The 22,878-nt window shown below is 43.2% G+C and overlaps 1 protein-coding gene across 1 annotated transcript in view; it reads right to left on the minus strand.

The window, feature by feature from the left end:
• The window catches only part of LOC136867421 (protein O-mannosyl-transferase TMTC2), a 289,097-nt gene that overhangs the window by 139,305 nt on the left and 126,914 nt on the right, over positions 1 to 22,878 (minus strand). Inside the window, exons 6-7 of the mRNA XM_067144624.2 lie at positions 18,767 to 19,011; positions 17,224 to 17,364 (exon numbers count right to left, since the gene is read on the minus strand). Of these exons, the coding sequence (XP_067000725.2) occupies positions 17,224 to 17,364; positions 18,767 to 19,011 (386 nt within the window). The remainder of the gene's footprint in view (positions 1 to 17,223; positions 17,365 to 18,766; positions 19,012 to 22,878) is intronic.

Below are 22,878 nucleotides of genomic sequence, written 5' to 3' on the forward strand. Positions count from 1 at the left end.
ATTTAATATTTATTTCCAGATAGAAGAAAGAGATGTTGATGTTAGAAACACTGTCATATATAAGTTATTCAAGAAATTCCTTTACGAGCTCTCTCAAATAGTGTACCAAGTTGAGAGTTTATTCGAAGCGGAATCTTGGTTATTAAACAATCTAAACTTTTATAGCCATACAGATACAGTTCAACGGACTTGCTTTGTTGAACGCATAGGGCCAAGAGGCTCCATTGCATTGTTGATTAATTTATTTAACTTAAATGTTACATTATAGGGTATTAATTGATTATATTAGTCAAGATATTCTATTCAGGTGTGAAGCAGGTTGTCACTAACATCTAATAAACATAATTTTGCAGTATGATTACGGGGCATGTTCATAAAGATTACATTTTTGTAGTTTAGTTCAAGTTGTAATCACAGAGCGGAGTGGCCGCTATGGGTCCAATCTCTGCATTCGGGAGACGTCTGTGTTCCAAACCCATCGCCGGCTGTCCCGAGAATGGAACAAACTTCTTGTAGCCCATACCGCAATGCACAATGCACTGTGATCTCTATATCCGATCCGAGATGGATCAGTCTTCTTCAGAGGATAGCTTACATTAAGGGGCTCGTCATGAGTGGCAACATTTAAAAAAAAATATGATCACCCTTGGGATTCAAAACTTGATGTGGTAACCCAAAGGTCATCAGCTCGTTGCTCTAGGGAACAGGCACTACTTGGCTCCGCTCGTAATGGCTGACTGTAGAGGGGAGAACGGAGCACCAGACTGTCTTCGTACGTATCGGTACATTACAGTGGTGGTGGTGGGATAATGTTCCCATAACATTCGTGTGTGCGTATTATTATTATTATTATTATTATTATTATTATTATTATTATTATTATTATTATTTTGATTCGTTGTGCCCAACTGTGGAGCGCGTATGAACTTATTTTGCACAATGTTTCTTCTTCTTTTCTTCCGAGTATCTCTTCATTTTTTCACTGTGTTCCTTTCTGCGTGTTTCTGTCCAGCCCATATTTTTTCTTGTTGGTTTCTCTACAAATTTATGTTTGTTTACTAAGCTGCTAAATTTCATTCTATCTTGAATGGTTTCGTCCTCAATACCCATTTCTTGTAGATCTTCATGAATTCCTGCTAACCAATTATTATTATTATTATTATTATTATTATTATTATTATTATTATTATTATTATTATTATTATTATTATTATTATTATTCGGAGTATGGTCCATGTGGAACGAAAAGGATGCATATTATGGAGCACACGCATATGGCAGGACGAGAAAATTATTCGTAGGCAAAGGAAAAAAATATAGCATTGTATATTTCCGGAATAAATGTATTGTCATTGTGTTCAAAAACCACAGTATCAGGACACTTACGTCAAGAAAATACCATTTATGTAATTTGTTTTCATATTTTTCTTAAAGGAACAAACATTTCAAGATATTTTTGGTATTGGTGACTACGAAAGCAAAGAAACAAATTACATCGTACATACATTATCATTGTAGATCATTATGCCTTTCAGCGTTCAGTCTGCAAGTCTCTAAATTTACTAAATGTTGCCACAATCCTCTATGTGCAACTAGTGCTGTGGCCTCACTTAATTCTATACCTCTTATCTTTAAATCGTTAGAAACTGAGTCTAACCATCGTCTAACCATCTTACCCTCCATAACAGAGTCCATTATTCTCCTAGGTAACCTGTCCTCCTCCATTCGCCTCACATGACCCCGCCACTGAAGCTGGGTTATGCGTACAGCTTCATCCATCGAGCTCATTCCTACTTTAGCATTTATATCCTCGTTCCCAGTACCCTCCTGCCATTGTTCCCACCTGTTTGTACCAGCAATCCTTCTCGCTACTTTCATGTCTGTCACTTCTAACTTATGAATAAGATATCCTGAGTCCACCCAGATTTCGTTCCCGTAAAGCAAAGTTGGTCTGAAAACAGACCGATGTAAAGATAGTATCGTCCGGGAGCTGACTTCCTACTTACAGAATACTGTTGATCGCAACTGCGACCTCACTGCATTAGCTTTACTGCGCCTTGATTCAATCTCACTTACTATATTACCATTCGGGGAGTACACATATCCTAAATACTTATCTACATGTTCCAGCTTTGTATCACCTTTCTGACGTGCAGTGCTTTTGGATTTCTTACATACTGACATCAATTTAGTCTTCGAAAGGCTAATTTTCATACTCTACTCATTGCGCCTATTTTCATGTTCCAAGATATTAGACTGCAGGCTTTCGGCGCAATCTGCCATTAAGACCAAGTCATCAGCATAGGCCAAACTGCTTACTACATATCCACCTACCACCTACCTGAATCCCTCCCTGCCACTTTATACCTTTCAGCAGATTATCCATGTAACCTACGAACAACAAAGGTGAAAGATTACAGCCTTGGCTAACCCCTGTAAGTACCCTGAACCAAGAACTCATTCTATCATCAATTCTCACTGCAGCCCAATTGTCAAAATAAATGCCTTTGATTGATTTTAATAATCTACACTTGATCCCGTAGTTCCATAGTATGGCGAACATCTTTTCCCTCGGTACCCTGTCATATGCTTTCTCTAGATCTAGGAAACATAAATATAACTGTCTATTCCTCTCGTAGCGTTTTTCAATTATCTGGCGCAAACTGAAAATCTGATCCTGACAGCCCTTCTGTGGTCTGAAACCACACTGGTTTCCATCCAACTTCCTCTCAAACACTGATCGCACCCTTCTTTCCAAGATGCCAGTGAATACTTTGCCTGGTATACTAATCAATGAGATACCTCGATAGTTGTAGCCATCCTTCCTGCTTTATGACAAAGGAGTTCATTTAACCATCCTTTCCACTTCCTCAAGCGTTATTTCCTCCCTTTGAGCTCCGTTGTTTGCAACACCACCATGAAGATTTTCTTTTACGTTGAAAAGTTTTTCAAAATATTTCCTCCACCTGTTCAGTGATTCCCTGGGATCTATTACGAGTTCACCTGATTTACCCAAAACAGTGTTAATTTCCTTTTCCCCTCCCTTTCTAAGGTTCTGTTTCACTGTCCAGAAAGCTTTCCCTGCTGCTTGACCTAGCCTTTACAGGTTATTACCAAAATCTTCGCACAACTTCGTTTTGGATTCAACATTTATTTGTTTCGCTCTGTTTCTTTCATCTACTGTATGTACAATTCCCTGTCTGCGTCAGCACTTGTTTGGAGCCATTTCTGATAAGCCTTCCTTTTACGTTTACAAGCTGCTCTCACTTCATCATTCCACCAAGATGTTAGCTTTTTCCCATCTTTACACACAGTTGTTCTTAGGCATTCCCTTGCTGTTGCTACTACAGCCTCCCTGTATGTCACCCATTCTCTAAGAAACAAATTAAATAAACAAATTAAAATATATCTTTGGTGTACATCTGCTCTTCAGGACCTTCGGGATTTTTCAGATTGTGTACTATTGTACTATTATTTCAGATTGTGTACTATTTATTATTTGGTACTATTGTTTGCATACTGACAAGTCGCAATGCACAGTTTAGCTCTAAGTCGATGAGCTTACTTTTGTGGCTAGATTTACACATCTTTATTAATAAGAACAGCTGTTTGCACAAATACGGGAATCCGCTCATGCTTAACGTATTTGAATTACGTTTGTGCAATCTAGGCATTCTCTTTTGTAGTATACCAGTGTGTTTATAATTATTTAACTATTGTACTGCTACTCAAACAGCTCTAGCTTGGGTACGCATGACTTGAACTTCCCCTCCGTTCCTCAACTCAGCTGCTCCCAACCCTCCCAAGCACTGAGCAGACTAGCACTGACGGCATTTCGCTCTGGGTTGACGATATCTGTAACCGATTCTGTCAGAATATTAGAAGATATCTTGAGATGTACTTTAAAGGATTCTAAAAAAATTAGTAAGCTTCTGATATGGATCGCAGAGTATACGTCTTGTGTATCATGTGGATTCATAGCAATTTAGTTGTCCTGAAGATCACACAATAAGGAACTACGTGGATGGCTCGTATATATCCAAAATATGTATTTTGGCAGTATAATACAAAACAGAGATAACTGTTCAGTTGCTGATGATACATAAGGTCCTGGTTAGATCTATCGCGACATATGCCTCAAACTTCGCCCATGCGTAGCATAGTGGAACGTAAACTGGAGTTGTTTGAAACAAAGTTCTTACAACCCCTGTGGACACCCACAGCAAACATTATGTCTTTAACGTATACAATAAAATGAGCTCATTCTTTTCTTTCCGAGCGACTGTACATAGCTATAGTTACTTCAAAAACTATAAAGTGAATCTTTTCAATCATTCTAATAGTATTATATACACTGACTGACATAGCAAATGCAACACCAAGGAGGAGTGGTTCGAAAAGGATGAAAGTTGGGGAAAAAACAGAGTCGGCACGGACGAATAATTGATGTTTATTTCAAACCGATATGCAGGTTACACAATGCGCACGGCATCGACTCAGTAGGATGTAGGACCACCGCGAGCGGCGATGCACGCAGAAACACGTCGAGGTACAGAGTCAATAAGAGTGCGGATGGTGTCCTGAGGGATGGTTCTCCATTCTCTGTCAACCATTTGCCACAGTTGGTCGTCCGTACGAGGCTGGGGCAGAGTTTGCAAACGGCGTCCAATGAGATCCCACACGTGTTCGATTGGTGAGAGATCCGGAGAGTACGCTGGCCACGGAAGCATCTGTACACCTCGTAGAGCCTGTTGGGAGATGCGAGCAGTGTGTGGGCGGGCATTATCCTGCTGAAACAGAGCATTGGGCAGCCCCTGAAGGTACGGGAGTGCCACCGGCCGCAGCACATGCTGCACGTAGCGGTGGGCATTTAACGTGCCTTGAATACGCACTAGAGGTGACGTGGAATCATACGCAATAGCGCCCCAAACCATGATGCCGCGTTGTCTAGCGGTAGGGCGCTCCACAGTTACTGCCGGATTTGACCTTTCTCCACGCCGACGCCACACTCGTCTGCGGTGACTATCACTGACAGAACAGAAGCGTGACTCATCGGATAACACGACGTTCCGCCATTCCCTTATCCAAGTCGCTCTAGCCCGGCACCATGCCAGGCGTGCACGTCTATGCTGTGGAGTCAATGGTAGTCTTCTGAGCGGACGCCGGGAGTGCAGGCCTCCTTCAATCAATCGACGGGAAATTGTTCTGGTCGATATTGGAACAGCCAGGGTGTCTTGCACATGCTGAAGAATGGCGGTTGACGTGGCGTGCGGGGCTGCCACCGCTTGGCGGCGGATGCGCCGATCCTCGCGTGCTGACGTCACTCGGGCTGCGCCTGGACCCCTCGCACGTGCCACATGTCCCTGCGCCAACCATCTTCGCCACAGGCGCTGCACCGTGGACACATCCCTATGGGTATCGGCTGCGATTTGACGAAGCGACCAACCTGCCCTTCTCAGCCCGATCACCATACCCCTCGTAAAGTCGTCTGTCTGCTGGAAATGCCTCCGTTGACGGCGGCCTGGCATTCTTAGCTATACACGTGTCCTGTGGCACACGACAACACGTTCTACAATGACTGTCGGCTGAGAAATCACGGTACGAAGTGGGCCATTCGCCAGCGCCGTGTCCCATTTATCGTTCGCTACGTGCGCAGCACAGCGGCGCATTTCACATCATGAGCATACCTCAGTGACGTCAGTCTACCCTGCAATTGGCATAAAGTTCTGACCACTCCTTCTTGGTGTTGCATTTGCTCTGTCAGTCAGTGTAATATAAATCTATACATTTCAGCTACATATGTTGGTAAGAACGGCGAATGGCATAAGCGACATAACTAAGAGAATGATATCAGCTGTACAGTGGCTTTAATGTTAAAACAATAGCGAAAACAGTCAAGCTGAGGGTGTCAGGAAATATCATGCGCTTGAATGACAGTGAACCCCCAAGGAAAGTTCTTGGTAAAATTAAATGGCGTATGGCTTTTAGTGCTGGGAGTGTTCGGCTCGCCAGGTGCAGGTCGTTTGATTTGACGCCCATAGGCGATCTGCACGTCGTGATGAGGATGAAGTGATGATGAAGACGACACATACACACCCAGCCCACGTGCCAGCGAAATTAAGCAATGATGGTTAAAATTCCCGAACCTGCCGGGAATCGAACCCGGGACCCCTGTGACCAAAGGCCAGCACGATAACCATTTAGCCATGGAGCCGTACTACTTCTTGGTGATACACAGAGGTTCAAAATTGATGTAAGAAGACAAAGTATGGGATGATAAATAAGAAGTGGGATGCAGAAACTAGAAGATGATAGCACGAAATCCTCGTGTGAAGGAATATTGTGAGGCGGTTAAGGTTCATATCAAATCAGATGAAAAAGAAATAAAGCATTAGTTAGTTTGAAATGATGCCGAGATCATATGAATGTAATGATGCAAACTTTCAATGGTTAATTCAATGAACTGTGCTGGTGTTAAAAGTACTGCGCAGATGAGAACAAATGTAGCCACAACAGAAATATCAGCACAGTCTTATATCAGAGAATGACATTGTAGATTAAATAGAGAGGCATTAAAACTGGTAATCTGTATAGAAAATATAAACAGAAGGCAGATTTTCAGAACTAAGGAAAGCAGATAAAAGCCTAAATTAATAATCATGTAAATAATATTAATTAAATAAAATATAAACCTTTTCCTTTGCGAAAAGCTAATGATCATGAATATATCTTTCAATAAAGGAAACTCAAATATTGATAACGAAGGATTTATTTGTATAATTTCACAGAGATGGGTACAGAGGTCCTTTTTTTAAAATACGGATCTACAGCCCGTGCACCTCTCAAGGTCACTTACTAGGTATAACATCAACAGCACCGGACGAGTTGGCAGTGTGGTTAGGGGCGCACAGCTGTGAGCTCGCATCCGGGAGATAGTAGGTTTGAACCCCACTGTCGGCAGCCCTGAAGATGGTTTTCCGTGGTTTCCCATTTTCACACCAGGCAAATGCTTGAGCTCTACCTTAAGGCCACGGCCGCTTCCTTCCCATTCCTGGGCCTTTCCTGTCTGATCGTCGCCATAAGACCTATCTGTGTCGGTGCGACGCAAAACAAATAGCAAAAGAAAAAATTCAACAGCTGCTAATTTCAGATGCCCACCAGCCATAAGAGGCTGTGAATTTACGAGTACATATTAGTTCTACAGTAGGGTTGCCACTTTTTTTATATAAGAAATAAGAGTATTTACCAAAAAAATACGTGATTTTTCACAAAAATATGGGATAGTTCATAAATACTTGAAAAATCAAACGTTAGATACCAATTTCAATTAGATTTTAATTAGTTTCATTAACAGAAAAAAATAATTATTGAAATTCATAAAAGAAACTAACTTACGCCCTCTTAACTGTACATACAGTACAATGCATTAGGGATGACAATACATGAGCCTCCGTGGTTCAGGAGGCAGCGCGCCTGCCTCCCACCGCTGGATTCCGTGGTTCAAATCCCGGTCACTCCATGTGAGATTTGTGCCGGGCAAAGCGGTGCCGGGACAGGTTTTTCTCCGAGTACTCCGGTTTTACCTGTCATATTTCATTCCAGCAACACTCTCCAATATCATTTCATTTCATCTGTCATTCATTAATCATTGCCCCAGAGGAGTGCGACAGGCTTCGGCAGCCGGCGCAATTCCTATTCTCGCCGCAAGATGCGGCTTCATTCATTCCATTCGTGACCCGGTTACATGAATGGAAACAGGATGTGGAATTTCATTTCATGGCAAAACATGCAGAAAAAAAAACATTATTGGAACTACCTTGTTTTCTCCATTTGTAATTCACATTTGACATAGCTGACTTTAAAATTTCGCTGTCTAACCGCATCATGCCATGGAACTGTCTACAAGACATATTTAAATCAGATCTACTGAACACCTGTGTCTACTGTCTGACCACTTGTTAGATATTCAGGAGAAAATGAGTTCAACAGCTGCATTTGACCCAGGAACACTCATTACAAAAGGTACAACCTTTTCTAATTCGATTAGTTTCTGTTGTTCTTTATGACTAGTAAACATTGACAACCACTTGTTTGAGGCATCTTCTGTACTCTCCACTGGCAAGAATGTTCTCAACAAGACAAAACTCTCCTCTATATCAATTATTTCAGTTAATTGGAGGGATTGATAACACGATTTACGTAGAGTTAGTCTCATACAGCATAGAGAATCACGTTAGAAAATGGAATGGAAAACCTACGGAAATACGCGGCGGAAGACGAGGTAAATAATCCAGCATGCTCAGCTTTACCAGGAAATGGCAAGACATCACGAGATCTCCTTCTCCTAAGATTCCAAAGGAGAAAAAAAAAATAATAGAGCTACTTTGAACTTTAAAGTCGCTCAAATCAAATACATATTTTAATTTTCTTTTCTATTTGCTTTACGTCGCACCGACAGAGATAGGTCTTATAGCGACGATGGAAGAGGAAAGGCCTAAGAATGGGAAGGAAGCGGCCGTGGCCTTAAGGTACAGCCCCAGCATTTGCCTGGCGTGAAAATGGGAAACCACGGAAATCCATCTTCAGGGCTGCCGACAGTGGGGTTCGAAACCACTATCTCCCGAATGCGAGCTCACAGCTGCGCGCCTCTAACCGCACGGCCAACTCGCCCGGTTTAAAAATATTTAGAGACAAAAAAAGACTAACGTTCTTTTTTATGGGACAACAGTTCATAACACGGGACGCAAAATTTTCACCTCAAATACGGGATGTCCCTTACAATACGGGACAGGTGGCAACCCTATTCTACAGTGTGTACCGTAACATGGAGACCATTGATCTGAATGTTAATAAATTCTACCATCCCAGCGTAGATCTAGTGGATTTTATTTCAACACGCGCTATTTATACAAATTTACAGCCCTCTCAAGAATACTGTTGCTTGGTAAAACATTTTGTGACGGCACTTCCGTTATACATTTTGTCGCGTCATGTCACGTCACTCAAATTTTCGGATGACCTGCAGCCCGAGCTCACATGAATGTACTGTAATGATGCAAACTTTCGATGATAAATTGGATGAACAGTGCCGATGTTAGAACTACTGCGCAGAGAACGAATGTAGCCGCAACAGAAATATCAGCACAGTCTAATACCAGAGAATCCAAAAAATCATTGGCCCAGCCCAAGCATTCTGCCTTTCATCTTCCTTACACAGCCCACCCGTATCTTATTCCACTCAAAAAGCATATAATTTGAAACATCCAGTCCCCCGCCTTTTCTCTCTGTGTTATGACGTCGTCCTGCTCCTCAAGACATAACCCCTCTCGTACAGACTGACATTTAATCCCATCTAATAGCTCCCCTACCTAATCAGTGCACATTCAGCCTTCCCCAACAACGTGTGCGGATCTCTTTGTTGAACTTAGCTTCACCGCAACCCCAAATATTTCAATACTGAATCTTTAGCCAAGCATTCAATTTCTGAATTCCTACTTTCCTCTTGCAAATACGGCCAGTGAATGGCAAATCCCTTGTCCTGGACGGTGCTGGTAAAATCAATGGGTGGAAAATTCTTCTTAATATTTCTCAAATTGTTATTTGTTCCGATGTTGAGCAAAAAGTTCCCTAACCTAACCAACGTACTGTGCCTTAAAATACACCAAGATGTTGGAATTTTGTTCCTCGGAATTTTTTAACGTACCAGATGTTAACAACACTAATTATGATGATGACGATTATTATTATTATTATTATTATTATTATTATTATTATTATTATTATTATTATTATTATTATTATTATTATTATTAAGAGTATGTTAACAAAATAGTTTTAAGAACTTATAATCTTATGTCTAAGTTAGATATATATTGTCCTACTTCCTGTCTATAATGGGTACCTTTTTGCAGTAGACTACTAATGCCATCTAGCGGAAATCAGTAGCAGCCGAAGAGACAGAGCGCACATCTCGACTGACAGAAACAGCCGGCCAGTGCAGTGTTTGTAATGGCAAATTTTAGCGACATGTCTTGGAAACAATACTGTTCTTTAGGCAAGCGTTATTCCTTTGTTTACACTTTGCTTTACGTCGCACCGACATTTACTTTACTCTTCACAGCACCCACGTCCAAAGCATATACAAGTGACTCCACTACAATTTGTGGACCGCACACTAACGCCGCGTGTAAATAGGACCTATATTTTATTTTAAATAAGTTTGATTGGCAAGGAACATGAATAAATAGATTAAACAAATGGCAAACTAAAAGCGGAAACACACTGTCAGCCATCATGGCGTGGAGGTTCACTGCAAGATACGCCACTATTTATTTATTTATTTATTTATTTATTTATTTATCTATCTTATGGCTGGTACATAACTCTACATACAAATATTCAAAAATATAACAAAACTATTATAATATATTAAAATAATATAACAGATAGTTTTACCTCTCGCTCAGTCAGAGCCTTCCTTATTTTTGTCATTCTCCAAGTTGTAATGAAATTTTTTAGTGATATGTAATGGAAACATACTCTTCTTTAGCGAACTATTTTACAGGAGATACATACGTAGGCCAATTATCCCGGTAATTTTCCGGTAATAAAACATTAATATTAATCATTAATGATTTTTCCTTTGAATTTATACTCACGCAGATATGTATTAAAATGCCACTTTATTACGTTAATATTGCTCATATTGTCTGCCATTATAATGAAAACTCTCCAACTCGATTGTGACTGGCAGCAGGCAACGCGGCCTGCTATTACAATGAAAACTCCATAACCCTGTCGTTACAAGAGAAACTACGTTTGGCGACCTTCCCATTGTGTTTCTAGGGTAACAACTAAGAGCTATGCAATTTAATAAAATCTTACCTACAATGTGTACACTATTTTAACGAGAATTCTGAATACAATTGTAATTCCGTAGCGAAGCTCGGGTGTATCAGCTAGTTATACGCATAAACTGAATTTCAATACGTCGTTGATATCCTATAGCAGCAAATCAGAGCGAAACAACTTCGGAGCCAGTTTGCTTCCTGGGGCTGAGGAACGAAACAGCTGAGCGAGCATGGAGGGGAAGTATATGACGTGATACGTAAGCCTACTGAAGGCCAGTGAGGGATACACGTTATTCTTACACCACACGAAGTTCAAGCCCACAATTTTCTCGCCTTGTTATACTCTATAATATGTTTCCTATTCTTTCCGCATGATTCATGCTCCGAATTATTATCGTTGTTGTTTATATGGTAACATTATCTCCGTGCGGTTACTACAAGTACCACCACGGTATGCAACTCGCCTGTCCGCTATTCTCTTCTCATCCGGCAGCGAGCCGTCTTGAGCGGAGCAAGAAGCGCCTGCTCCCTAGAACGACTACTTGCTTACGTCTGCTATGGGGATCCATCACCGCAACTTAATCGTCCATCAGGATAGTCGGGAGAATAACCGGAAAAGTCTTCAAACATCCCAGCAAGAGATATATACTGGAGAGTTTGGTTTACATAAGCGAACACGCAGTAATCTTCGTCGAGGAACATGACTTTGCTACATGTGACTCATTTCAGTCGGAAGAGCTCAGGTTCTATAACCCATTAAGTCAAAACATTTAGAAGAACGACAAGAACTTTATAGAGACGCAGAGTCCTAGGATGCATTAAGCCTTCATGTTAAACGAGCACCACTTCAAATCCTTGAAAGAAAAGGAATTTGGCAAAATATCTGCTCATTCTATCTTATTCTGTACCAGATTAATTATCTTTGAAACCTTTATCTTCCTATCCTCCAGTTTTTTTTTGGCCGATAACAGTGATTCCTGAACTTTCCAGTCATCTCCGCAGACCCCTTGAAAAGAATTAACATTTCACGTATCCCTTCTGAATTTTCGTAGAAAGAAACAGTAAATACATTACAAACGGGACTAAATAAGTTACAAAAATTTACATTTTAATTTCGAATGTATTAAACTTAAAGGAAAACATTATAATATCAATGACATCAAACACAGCATCGGCATCGTTAGCTATATATTTGTTTGGAGACATTGACTGAATAAGGAATAGCATTCGTAGTTTTACTAGGAAGCAAAAACAAAACATAAAACTGTAATTTTCTGGAATTTCAGTTGAAAATTCTGCCAAAGAATATTTTTTTATAGCGTAAGTGAGTGTTTGTCCACCTCTGTGGTGTAGTGGTTAGCGTGATTAGCTGCCACCCCCGGAGGCCCGGGTTCGATTCCCGGCTCTGCCACGAAATTTGAAAAGTGGTATGAGGGCTGGACCGGGGTCCACTCAGCCTCGGGAGGTCAACTGAGTAGAGGTGGGTTCGATTCCCACCTCAGCCATCCTGGAAGTGGTTTTCCGTGGTTTCCCACTTCTCCTCCAGGCGAATGCCGGGATGGTACCTAACTTAAGGCCACGGCCGCTTCCTTCCCTCTTCCTTGCCTATCCCTTCCAATCTTCCCCTCCCTCCACAAGGCCCCTGTTCAGCATAGCAGGTGAGGCCGCCTGGGCGAGGTACTGGTCATTCTCCCCAGTTGTATCCCCCGACCAAGAGTCTGAAGCTCCAGGACACTGCCCTCGAGGCGGTGGAGGTGGGATCCCTCGCTAAGAGTCCGAGGGAAAAAGCCGACCCTGGAGGGTAAACAGATGATGATGATGATCATGAAGTGAGTGTTTAATTGCTAGCCCATTAGCGAGTGGTTTCTCTATCAACAAGTCTCTTTCATTCATCACCGGGGAATACTTCCTTAGCTGCAAGAGCAGTTTCTACAAATCTGACTTGATAATGTCGAGGATCTCCATAGAAACAGTTTCTCCTGACAGTTACCGATAGTATTTTAGGGCTGATCGCAGACACCGCCACTATTTAGGCCATTCATGTTTTTTGATTTTAACATTTCGATTGTATGGTGAATGTTCAACCCGAAGGCTGGGTTGATCCTGAACAGCTCCACCATCAGCTGTCACAGATAGCGTCACCGAAGAAGCATACTAGAAAAATGAGAAATAAGGTGATTTCCCATTGCTTTTCTGAGAGTGCCAGAAGTTATTACATATCGGTCTGCCAAGCTCACTGAATTGCACGCACCAACCGACCCTATGAGCGATATTTTCACACCATTCATAAGAGACATTGACTGAATAAGGAATAGCATTAGTAGTTTTACTCATCCTAAGTCACTTTCATGTTGTCAAAGCCAAGGATGAGACTGAAACAGATCAGTGACAGTGACAAATTTGTTCTGGTCACACCAGAAGAATCAGTGCACTATAAACACACAAAACATAAAAGCAACGAGAAAATGACGGTATATTCCAGTTTCATTTTCTTTCAAGCATCTGCATACTCCAAGGAAACGTCGCCACGCATCCACTTTGAGAACCTCTCAATAGGGATACGATTTAACTTTGTTGGATTATCATCATCATCATCATCATCATCATCTGTTTACCCTCCAGGTTCGGCTTTTCCCTCGGACTCAGCGAGGGATCCCACCTCTACCGCCTCAAAGGCAGTGTCCTGGAGCTTCAGACTCTTCGTCGGGGGATACAACTGGGGAGGATGACCAGTACCTCGCCCAGGCGGCCTCACCTGCTATGCTGAACAGGGGCCTTGTGGAGGGATGGGAAGATTGGAAGGGATAGACAAGGAAGAGGGAAGGAAGCGGCCGTGGCCTTAAGTTAGGTACCATCCCGGCATTCGCCTGGAGGAGAAGTGGGAAACCACGGAAAACCACTTCCAGGATGGCTGAGGTGGGAATCGAACCCACCTCTACTCAGTTGACCTCCCGAGGCTGAGTGGACCCCGTTCCAGCCCTCGTACCACTTTTCAAATTTTCGTGGCAGAGCCGGGAATCGAACCCGGACCTCCGGCGGTGGCAGCTAATCACGCTAACCACTACACCACAGAGGCGGACTTGTTGGATTATTAAATATAAAATGTGGACTGATACTGTGATAACGCATAATATTTTAGCGTAATTTAAGTCTTAATTAACCGGAGATCTGTAATTAAATCCTCGAAAAGGTTGTATATTATAAACAGTTTTACCAGAAATACAATTCAATCATGCAATAATTCATTCATCCATTCATTTAATATACAGGGTGAAGCGAAATTCGCGCACTCGGGCGTCGCAGCGCGACTCCTCACATGCCAGCAATAAAAAATGTCTCTCACAAATTTTCGTCTTGCGAGTATATCCGGCAGAAAAACGACGTTGAAGAATAGCAATATGGCAACACTGTAACCACATGTAGGGTAACTACCTCTGTCACCACATACTAGTCGTGCTGTACAGTTGGTGCAGTGGATAGAGTTTTGGGTTGTCATGTAGGAGGTCGAGTGGTCGATCCTGGGTTGATGCGTATGTTTTTTATTTCGTAAATGTAGTCCAGACGGTATCTGGCATCTTAATCGTCAACAGCGATTGCAGCAGGTCCTCTAGAAACCATTTGCACTTACATACTACGATCCTAGAAATGGACGAACATTCGTTTTCATTGGTCAGCTTTGAAAGATGCCCTTTCCATGTCGTGGGCGTGAATTTATTCGCACCACTTCATCTACTAGATGCGTTACAACGTGTTCAGCGTTACTAAATTTTGTAAATGTAGGATACATGTGACCTAAGAAACGGTGTCTTACTGTATGACAATATGTAAAGTCCGATGGAAATTAGCAAATAAAAAAGCGCCTCAACGCAAGATCGAACCCTCGACCTCCTGCATGCTAACCCAAAATCTATCCACTACACCAACTGTACAGCACGCCTATTACGCGCTGACAGAGGTAGTTACCCTACATGTGTTTACAGTGTTGCCAGATTGCCACTCTTCAACGTCCTTTTTCTGCCAGATATACTCGCAGGACGATCTTTTGTGAGAGACATTTTTTTTTATTGCTGGCATGTGAGGAGTTGCGCTGCGACGCCCGAGTGCGCGAATTTCGCTTCACCCAGTATAGTCTGTTGTAAGCTAATATAAGCTATGGATAACTCTGTTCGCCCGCCTCTGTGGTGTAGTGGTTAGCGTGATTAGCTGCCACCCCGGAGGCCCGGGTTCAATTCCCGGCTCTGCCACGAAATTTGAAAAGTGGTACGAGGGCTGGAACGGGGTCCACTCAGCCTCGGGAGGTCAACTGAGTAGAGGTGGGTGCGATTCCCACCTCAGCCATCCTCCAGGCGAATGCCGGGATGGTACCTAACTTAAGGCCACGGCCGCTTCCTTCCCTCTTCCTTGCCTATCCCTTCCAATCTTCCCATCCCTCCACAAGGCCCCTGTTCAGCATAGCAGGTGAGGCCGCCTGGGTGAGGTACTGGTCATTCTCCCCAGTTGTATCCCGACCAAGAGTCTGAAGCTCCAGGACACTGCCCTTGAGGCGGTAGAGGTGGGATCCCTCGCTAAGTCCGAGGGAAAAACCGAACCTGGAGGGTAAACAGATGATGATGATAACTCTGTTCAGATACGTGACATAAATAAATACTTGCACTAATACAGATTACTATTTTTTTTTATTTCCAACTTGCTTTACGTCGCACCGACACAGATAGGTCTTATGGCGACGATGGGATAAGAAAGGCCTAGGAGTTGGAAGGAAGCGGCCGTGGCCTTAATTAAGGTACATCCCCAGCATTTTCCTGGTGTGAAAATGGGAAACTACGTAAAACCATCTTCAGGGCTGCCGACAGTGGGGTTCGAACCCACTATCTCCCGGATGCAAGCTACCAGCTGCACTCCCCTAACCCACAGCCAACTCGCCCGGTATTACAAATTAATAAGGGTATGATATATGTTGACCTGAACTTGTAACACTGTTAAGGTCTAGGACAAAAATATATACAAGTTAGAGATTGGGTGTAAATAGTGATTAGGCATAATTGTAATGTTTAATGTAGTAACAGATAAATTAATTGAGGTGCTGAGATAAACAACGGGACTAGTCATCATTTTTGTGGTATATGAATAATAATAATAATAATAATAATAATAATAATAATAATAATAATAATAATAGACTAATAATGTTATCGGCTTTACGTCCCACTAACTAACCCTTTTGTACTACCCCTTCCATGTTACAAACCAAGATGCTGACAGGTTATTGACTTGTCTTACCATGACAGCATCGATTTTGATATGTATTTTTGTTATATGACGCATGTTTATACACTTATTTGGAATGCGTATTAATATAATTTGCCGGCCCCGTGGTGTAGGGATAGCGTGCTTGCCTCTTACCCGGAGGCCCCGGGTTCGATTCCCGGCCAGGTCAGGGATTTTTACCTGGACCTGAGGGCTGGTTCGAGGTCAACTCAGCCTACGTGATTAGAATTGAGGAGCTATCTGACGGTGAGATAGCGTCCCCGGTCTAGAAAGCCAAGAATAACGACCGAGGGGATTCGTCGTGCTGACAACACGACACCTCGTTATCTGCAGGCCTTCGGGCAGAGCAGCGGTCGCTTGGTAGGCCAAGGCCCTTCAAGGGCTATAGTGCCATGGGTTTGGTTTGGGTATTAATATAATTAACTGATAAAAAACACATTTTGCTATGAATTTGTAGGAATGTTTGTGTTATACTTTATTTTTGGTAAACTGAGTTTTGTTTAAATAAAAAAAAAACAAAAACGGGAATTTGTCAGTCATTTTCTATATCAATTTTCTAGTATATGTCCTTATTATATGATTACATATTTTGGTATATGACTTTAATCTTCCTAATGAGCAAGTAGGGTTAGAAATATTTACAGAATTATATACAAAAAATCTTGTACCTCAAAACTACTATTCAGTGACGTCCCGTTTTTTTATATCTCAGCCCCTCATTTGTGTCGCCTCCGTAGTGTAACGGTTAGTGTTATTAGTCGCCACCCTCGGGGGCCCGGGTTCGATTCCCCGTACTGCCGGAAATTTAAGAATGGCAGGAGTGTTTGTATCTGGTTGAAATGGTACATGCAGCTCAACTTCGATGGTGGTGTCCCTGAAAAGAGCTGTACCACCTCAGGATGAGGATACGAGTTTACTTTTACTTCAAGTCAATTGTAACACGGAAAATCGTGTAGGTGTCAAAATATAATTTCCATTGCAATAAATGATGAATTTTTCCCCAGTTACAGGTGATCCAGAAGTAGATATGGGAATATTCTATTCTAGAAAATGTTTTAGGACATTCCCAAAATATTACTATCTCCATGTGAAGAAGAGTACTTACGTTTTTAGCGAGCAATTTGCCGTATGTGAGATGGGCTGGCACATGGTCTGGTTTGGAACGAAGTGCAGCAAGGAACCAGGTTTCAGCCTGCTTGTCCTGACCCAGACGATAGTAAGCCTCTCCCAGCATGTTGAACAGACTCTGAAACAGGAGACGTGACTTGGAGACATACAACAATGTCATTAAGTTTCAACATTGTTATACCGATAACCATACCGAAGAAAAGTTTTCCGTCGTAAAAAGCAACGTGATTCTCAGGTGAAAATTTCAACCTAACATCGACCGGAAGTCGAACCCCGGCCAGGAAGGGCATCCAGACTTAAACCCCGGCGAAAACTAAAAAAATGTATGGGTGGCTTCAGAGACCCCAGAAATAACTGTCATAAGCTGAAGAAATAAAGGTATGAGCCCGCCTTTGTGGTGTAGCGGATAGCGTGATTAGCTGTCACTCCCGGAGGCCCGGGTTCGATTCCTGGCTCTGCCACGAAATTTGAAAAGTGGTACGAGGGATGGAACGGTGTCCACTCAGCCTCAGGTAGTCAGCTGAGTAGAGGTGGGTTCGATTCCCACCTCAGCCATCCTGGAAGTGGTTTTCTGTGTTCCCACTTCTCCTCAGGCAAATGCCGGGATGGTACCTAACTTAAGGCCACGGCCACTTCCTTCCTTCTTCCTTGTCTATCACTTGCAATCCTCCCATCTCCCTCACAAGGCCCCTGTTCGGCACAACAGGTGCGGCCACCTGGATGAGGTACTGGTCCTCCTCCAGAGTTGTATCCCCGATCCAAAGTCTCACGCCCCAGGACACTGCCCCTTAGGTGGCAGAGGTGGGGACCCTCGCCGAGTCCGAGGGAAAAACAACCCTGGAGGATAAACAGATTAAAAAGAAGAAGAATAAAGATACAAAGGGCAACGACTAAGAAAAAACGCTGAAGGAATTTTTCAGAGATTCTAGAGTATATTGTTGATTTGTCTTTAAAACATTTCAGTAGGAAAGTAACGGAAATGTTAAATGAACTGGAATGGTTGTAGAGCAAACCTCATTAATTAACGTGCAATTTTGATAATATCTCTACAGATAAATGCTGGGGAAAAATCTAAACATTATTTCGTACATGATAATGGTGTGCTCAGATTCTTGACTGGATGTTATGAGTACGGATCTTCGGTTCAGAGGGCACTGGGTTTGATTCCCGGCAGAGTCGGGAATTTTAACTGTGTATTGTTAATTACTATGACTCGGGGACTGAGTGTTCGTTTTCATACACATTTACATAAAACACACACACTACCAATCATCACAGAAGCATGCAATAGTGAACACATTTCTCGACGTAAGTTTGGAGTCGGGAAGGGCAGCCAGCCGTAAAATTGAGCCAAATCAACATCAAACGCCGACTTCAATAAATTGGGGACAAGCCACGACGGAGAATAAATGTTAATCATGCAAAATTTTGTTTAGGTAGCTTTTGTAGTTCCTGTTTACTAAATTTAAACCACGGAAATTTGCACCTCTTCTGTTAAGTATTTACATGTCATATGTTACCTGCGGCTGATAATGAGGTGGTCTTGTGTTCACGGCCTGGTGGAACACTTGTATGGCCTCCGCTGGATCTCCCTGGTCCAATGATAGCCGTCCCAGCTGGAAGAGGCATGCGGTAGAGGCGAGCGCATGCCCTTTAGGGTCCTTCAATCCAGTTCCATCAAGAGAAGAGCCGGTACGAAGTACGGACATCGCCTCAGTAATGCGGCCGACCCTTGCAAGCACCATCCCGAGGTTCAGGTAAGCCACTGCAACGAGACGTCTGGAGTAGTAGAGTCACATTCTTGGAAGGAAGGACGGAGGTGAACGAGAAGCGAGAAAAAAGATAGAAGGAAAGGAGAGAGGGAAAAGGAAGGGACGGGAGGTGAAAGAGCGCGAGAGATTGGAAAGACAATGAGAGAGAAAGTCAGGACAGAAATTAGGAGCGAAACAGAGTGAGAGAAGATGGGGAAGAGAAGAACAGAAAGTCAGGACAAAAATAAGGAGGGAGATAAGAGGAGAAAAGAGGGAAAATTAGGGAGGAGCGAGAGAAATAGAAGGGAAATGTTAGGAGGGAAGAAAGAGAGAGGAAAGGTCGAAAGTGGGGTAGGCAGAGAATTGTGTGTGTGTGTGTGAGAGAGAGAGAGAGAGAGAGAGAGAGAGAGAGAGAGAGAGAGAGAGAGAGAGAGAGAAAAGTGGGTGTGGGGTGGGGGGAAGAAGAGTAAACGACAGGAAGAAGGAAGAAGGAAGGAGGGGATGGGATGGAATGGAATGGAATTTTCTGGAAACCGATCTGCATCTCGTGAACATAAAACGTATCCGAAGCTGAGATTCATGGCAAGGTGACAAGCATGCAGTTTATCTGAACTAGTGCTACTACTACTATCCTCCATCAACCTGTACATTGTCATAAGAGGCGACTAAGAGGGGCCCCAGGTTCTCTTAACTTGGGAGCGTGGGTTGGCGACGACGAGTCCCTTATCTGAGTCCTGGCACTTTCATCTATCCTGTCCGACCTCCCTTGGTCAAGTCTTGTTCATTCCCGACCGCGACGGTATTAGATTTACGAGGCGTCTTTCTTTTTCACGCCCTTCGTGGCACTTGTCTTGCTTTGGTCGATATCTTCATTTTTCAAAGTGTCTGGCCTCGGCCTCTTCCATTTTCCCCCTCTGAGTAGTGTTAACAGACGAGGGTTGCCAAGTTGTAATTCCTCTTAAAACAATGATCACCACTATCACCCTTGGCAGGCATTTCGATTTGACATCGTTTAGGCTGTTTGTGTCTTAGTTTCGACGCTAGCAGATGACAGAGCAGAAACCTGTTGGGCGACTCACTACTAATATTTTAATTAACTGTGTGGGGGAAACACAGAAGATGCCATAAGAGATCTTTTTACACTGAGTGTTGAATAAACTCCTTTCTACCCTTCAGAATACGACTACTTCTGCTGGGTTTGAACATATGATCTTCAAATATAGACACCATCTTCAGATACTAAAACTGCTATGCCTTGTGGCTAACAATAAAGTGTAGCTCTGGACGCCAGCGTGGTAACTCGTTGTGACAGGTGTCTTGATTTCTCTTAGTTGGTTCTACATGCATACGGAAAAAACAAAGTAAAAAAACAAATATCTGAGAAAATTATGATGTGAAGAAGTGCAGAATAGGCCTATTTATAATAATAATAATAATAATAATAATAATAATAATAATAATAATAATAATAATAATAATAATAATAGTTTTTCCGTTCCACTAACGGCATTTTCACGGAATTTGGAGACGTCGAGGTGGCGGAATTTTGTCCAGCAGGAGTTCTTTCACGTGCCAGTAAATCTACCGACACGAGGCTGACGTATTTGAGCACCTTCAAATACCACCGGCCTGAGCCACGGTTGAATCTGCCAAGTTGGGATCATAAGGCCAGCGCTCTACCACCCGAGCAGATCAATTCAATTTTGAAGAAGAACACTCAACAATGTCAATTAATTTGAATTAATATTTGACAAATGGAAAAAAATAACTTATGGCCAAACTGAAATTAATAATCTACTGTATTCAAAACAAAACTTTACAAAGGAGAATTTATTGGAAATACTGTTATCGATTAGTTGCATCTATTAATGAACGAAATGTCCACCTCCAGCCCCACGATATATTTATTTTGTAAAAAAACTATCACGACATTCGCACAATAAATGGCTTTCAAAATTATAGAGAGCACATTCCAGAGAATAGAGTAAAGAACATCCAGCATATCCCAGTTATATATGGGGTCGCTGGAGCCACCCACAAAAATTTTGGTTTTGCCGAGGTTTTAGGGCCGGATGCTCTTCCTGACGTCACGTGATTTTGGAGATGAAATTCTCGACCCAGGACTGACTGGGATTCAAAACTCAGCTGTCAGATTGGGAAGCCAGTAACTAAGCTACTGAGCTAATCACAACTCCCCATTGCAGAAAATAGAGTAAAAGCAATGTCATCTCCGTACAGGCTTCCACTATCCGTAACCTCGGTAGAGTGGTTAGCTCTACGCCCGGCCGCCTTTGCCCCCAGGAATTAACCAGGTACGCATTTTTTGTGTAGGCTGAGTGAACCTCAAGGCCATGTGCACCTCCGGAAGTGGAAATCTCGTTTCTTAAATTTCAAGACTTCCTGACGGGGATTCAAACCCACGTCCTTCCGGGCAAATGGAGAACGCCTTTACCGCCTCGGCCAGGCAGCCCCTAGAAAATAGAGTGGCTAGTCAAAAATTCCAAATTGTCCAAAATCACCAATATCGACCGTCAAACGCCTTGTCGGGAACGTCCTAAAGTTAAGACGGCCGCACGTCGTGAGGTAAGTTCAATGCTACAGGAGCCCACGTCGAGCACATATACTGCCCCAACGACGGGAACTCGTGGTCTTTGAAGATGACTAAATTTATTTAGAATTATTATTATTGCCGCCTCTGTGGTGTAGTGGTTAGCGTGATTAGCTGCCACCCCCGGAGGTCCGGGTTCGATTCCCGGCTCTGTCACGAAATTTGAAAAGTGGTACGAGGGCTGGAACGGGGTCCACTCAGTCTCGGGAGGTCAACTGAGTAGAGGTGGGTTCGATTCCCACCTCAGCCACCCTCGAAGTGGTTTTCCGTGGTTTCCCACTTCACCTCCAGGCGAATGCCGGGATGGTACCTAACTTAAGGCCACGGCCGCTTCCTTCCCTCATCCTTGCCTATACCTTCCAATCTTCCCATCCCCCTACAAGACCCCTGTTCAGCATAGCAGGTGAGGCCGCCTGGGCGAGGTACTGGTCATACTCCCCAGTTGTATCCCTCGACCAAGAGTCTGAAGCTCCAGGACACTGCCCTTGTGGCGGTAGAGGTGGGATCCCTCGCTGAGTCCGAGGGAAAAGCCGAACCTGGAGGGTAAACAGATTATTATTATTATTATCATCATCATTATTATTATTTTTATTTATTTCTTAATCTGTTTACCCTCCAGGGTTGGCTTTTCCCTCGGACTCAGCGAGGGATCCCACCTCTACCGCCTCAAGGGCAGTGTCCTGGAGCTTCAGACTCTTGGTCGGGTCATACAACTGGAGAAGATGACCAGTGCCTCACCCAGGCGGCGTCAACTGCTATGCTGAACAGGGGCCTAGGTGGGGGATGGGAAGATTGGAAGGGATAAACAAGGAAGAGGGAAGTAAGCGGTCGTGGCCTTAAGTTAGGTATCATCCCGGCATTTGCCTGGAGAAGTGAGAAACTACGGATAACCACTTCGAGGATGGCCGAGGTGGGAATCGAACCCTCCTCTACTCAGTTGACCTCCTGACGCTGAGTGGACCCCGTTCCAGTCCTCGTATCACTTTCCAAATTTTGTAACAAAACTGGACATCGAACCCGGGACTTCGGGGATTGCAGCTAATCACACTAACCACTACACCACAGCGGTGGACTTTAATAATTTAATTGCTTAAAAAAATATTTTACAAAGGCATAAAAGAGTGAATTCCGCCTCTGTGGTGTAGTGGTTAGCGTGATTAGCTGCCACCCCCGGAGGTCCGGGTTCGATTCCCGGCTCTGCCACGAAATTTGAAAAGTGGTACGAGGGCTGGAACGGGGTCCACTCAGCCTCGGGAGGTCAACTGAGTAGAGG

Source organism: Anabrus simplex, chromosome 3, assembly GCF_040414725.1.
Source record: "Anabrus simplex isolate iqAnaSimp1 chromosome 3, ASM4041472v1, whole genome shotgun sequence".
NCBI classification, from domain to species: Eukaryota; Metazoa; Arthropoda; class Insecta; order Orthoptera; family Tettigoniidae; genus Anabrus; species Anabrus simplex.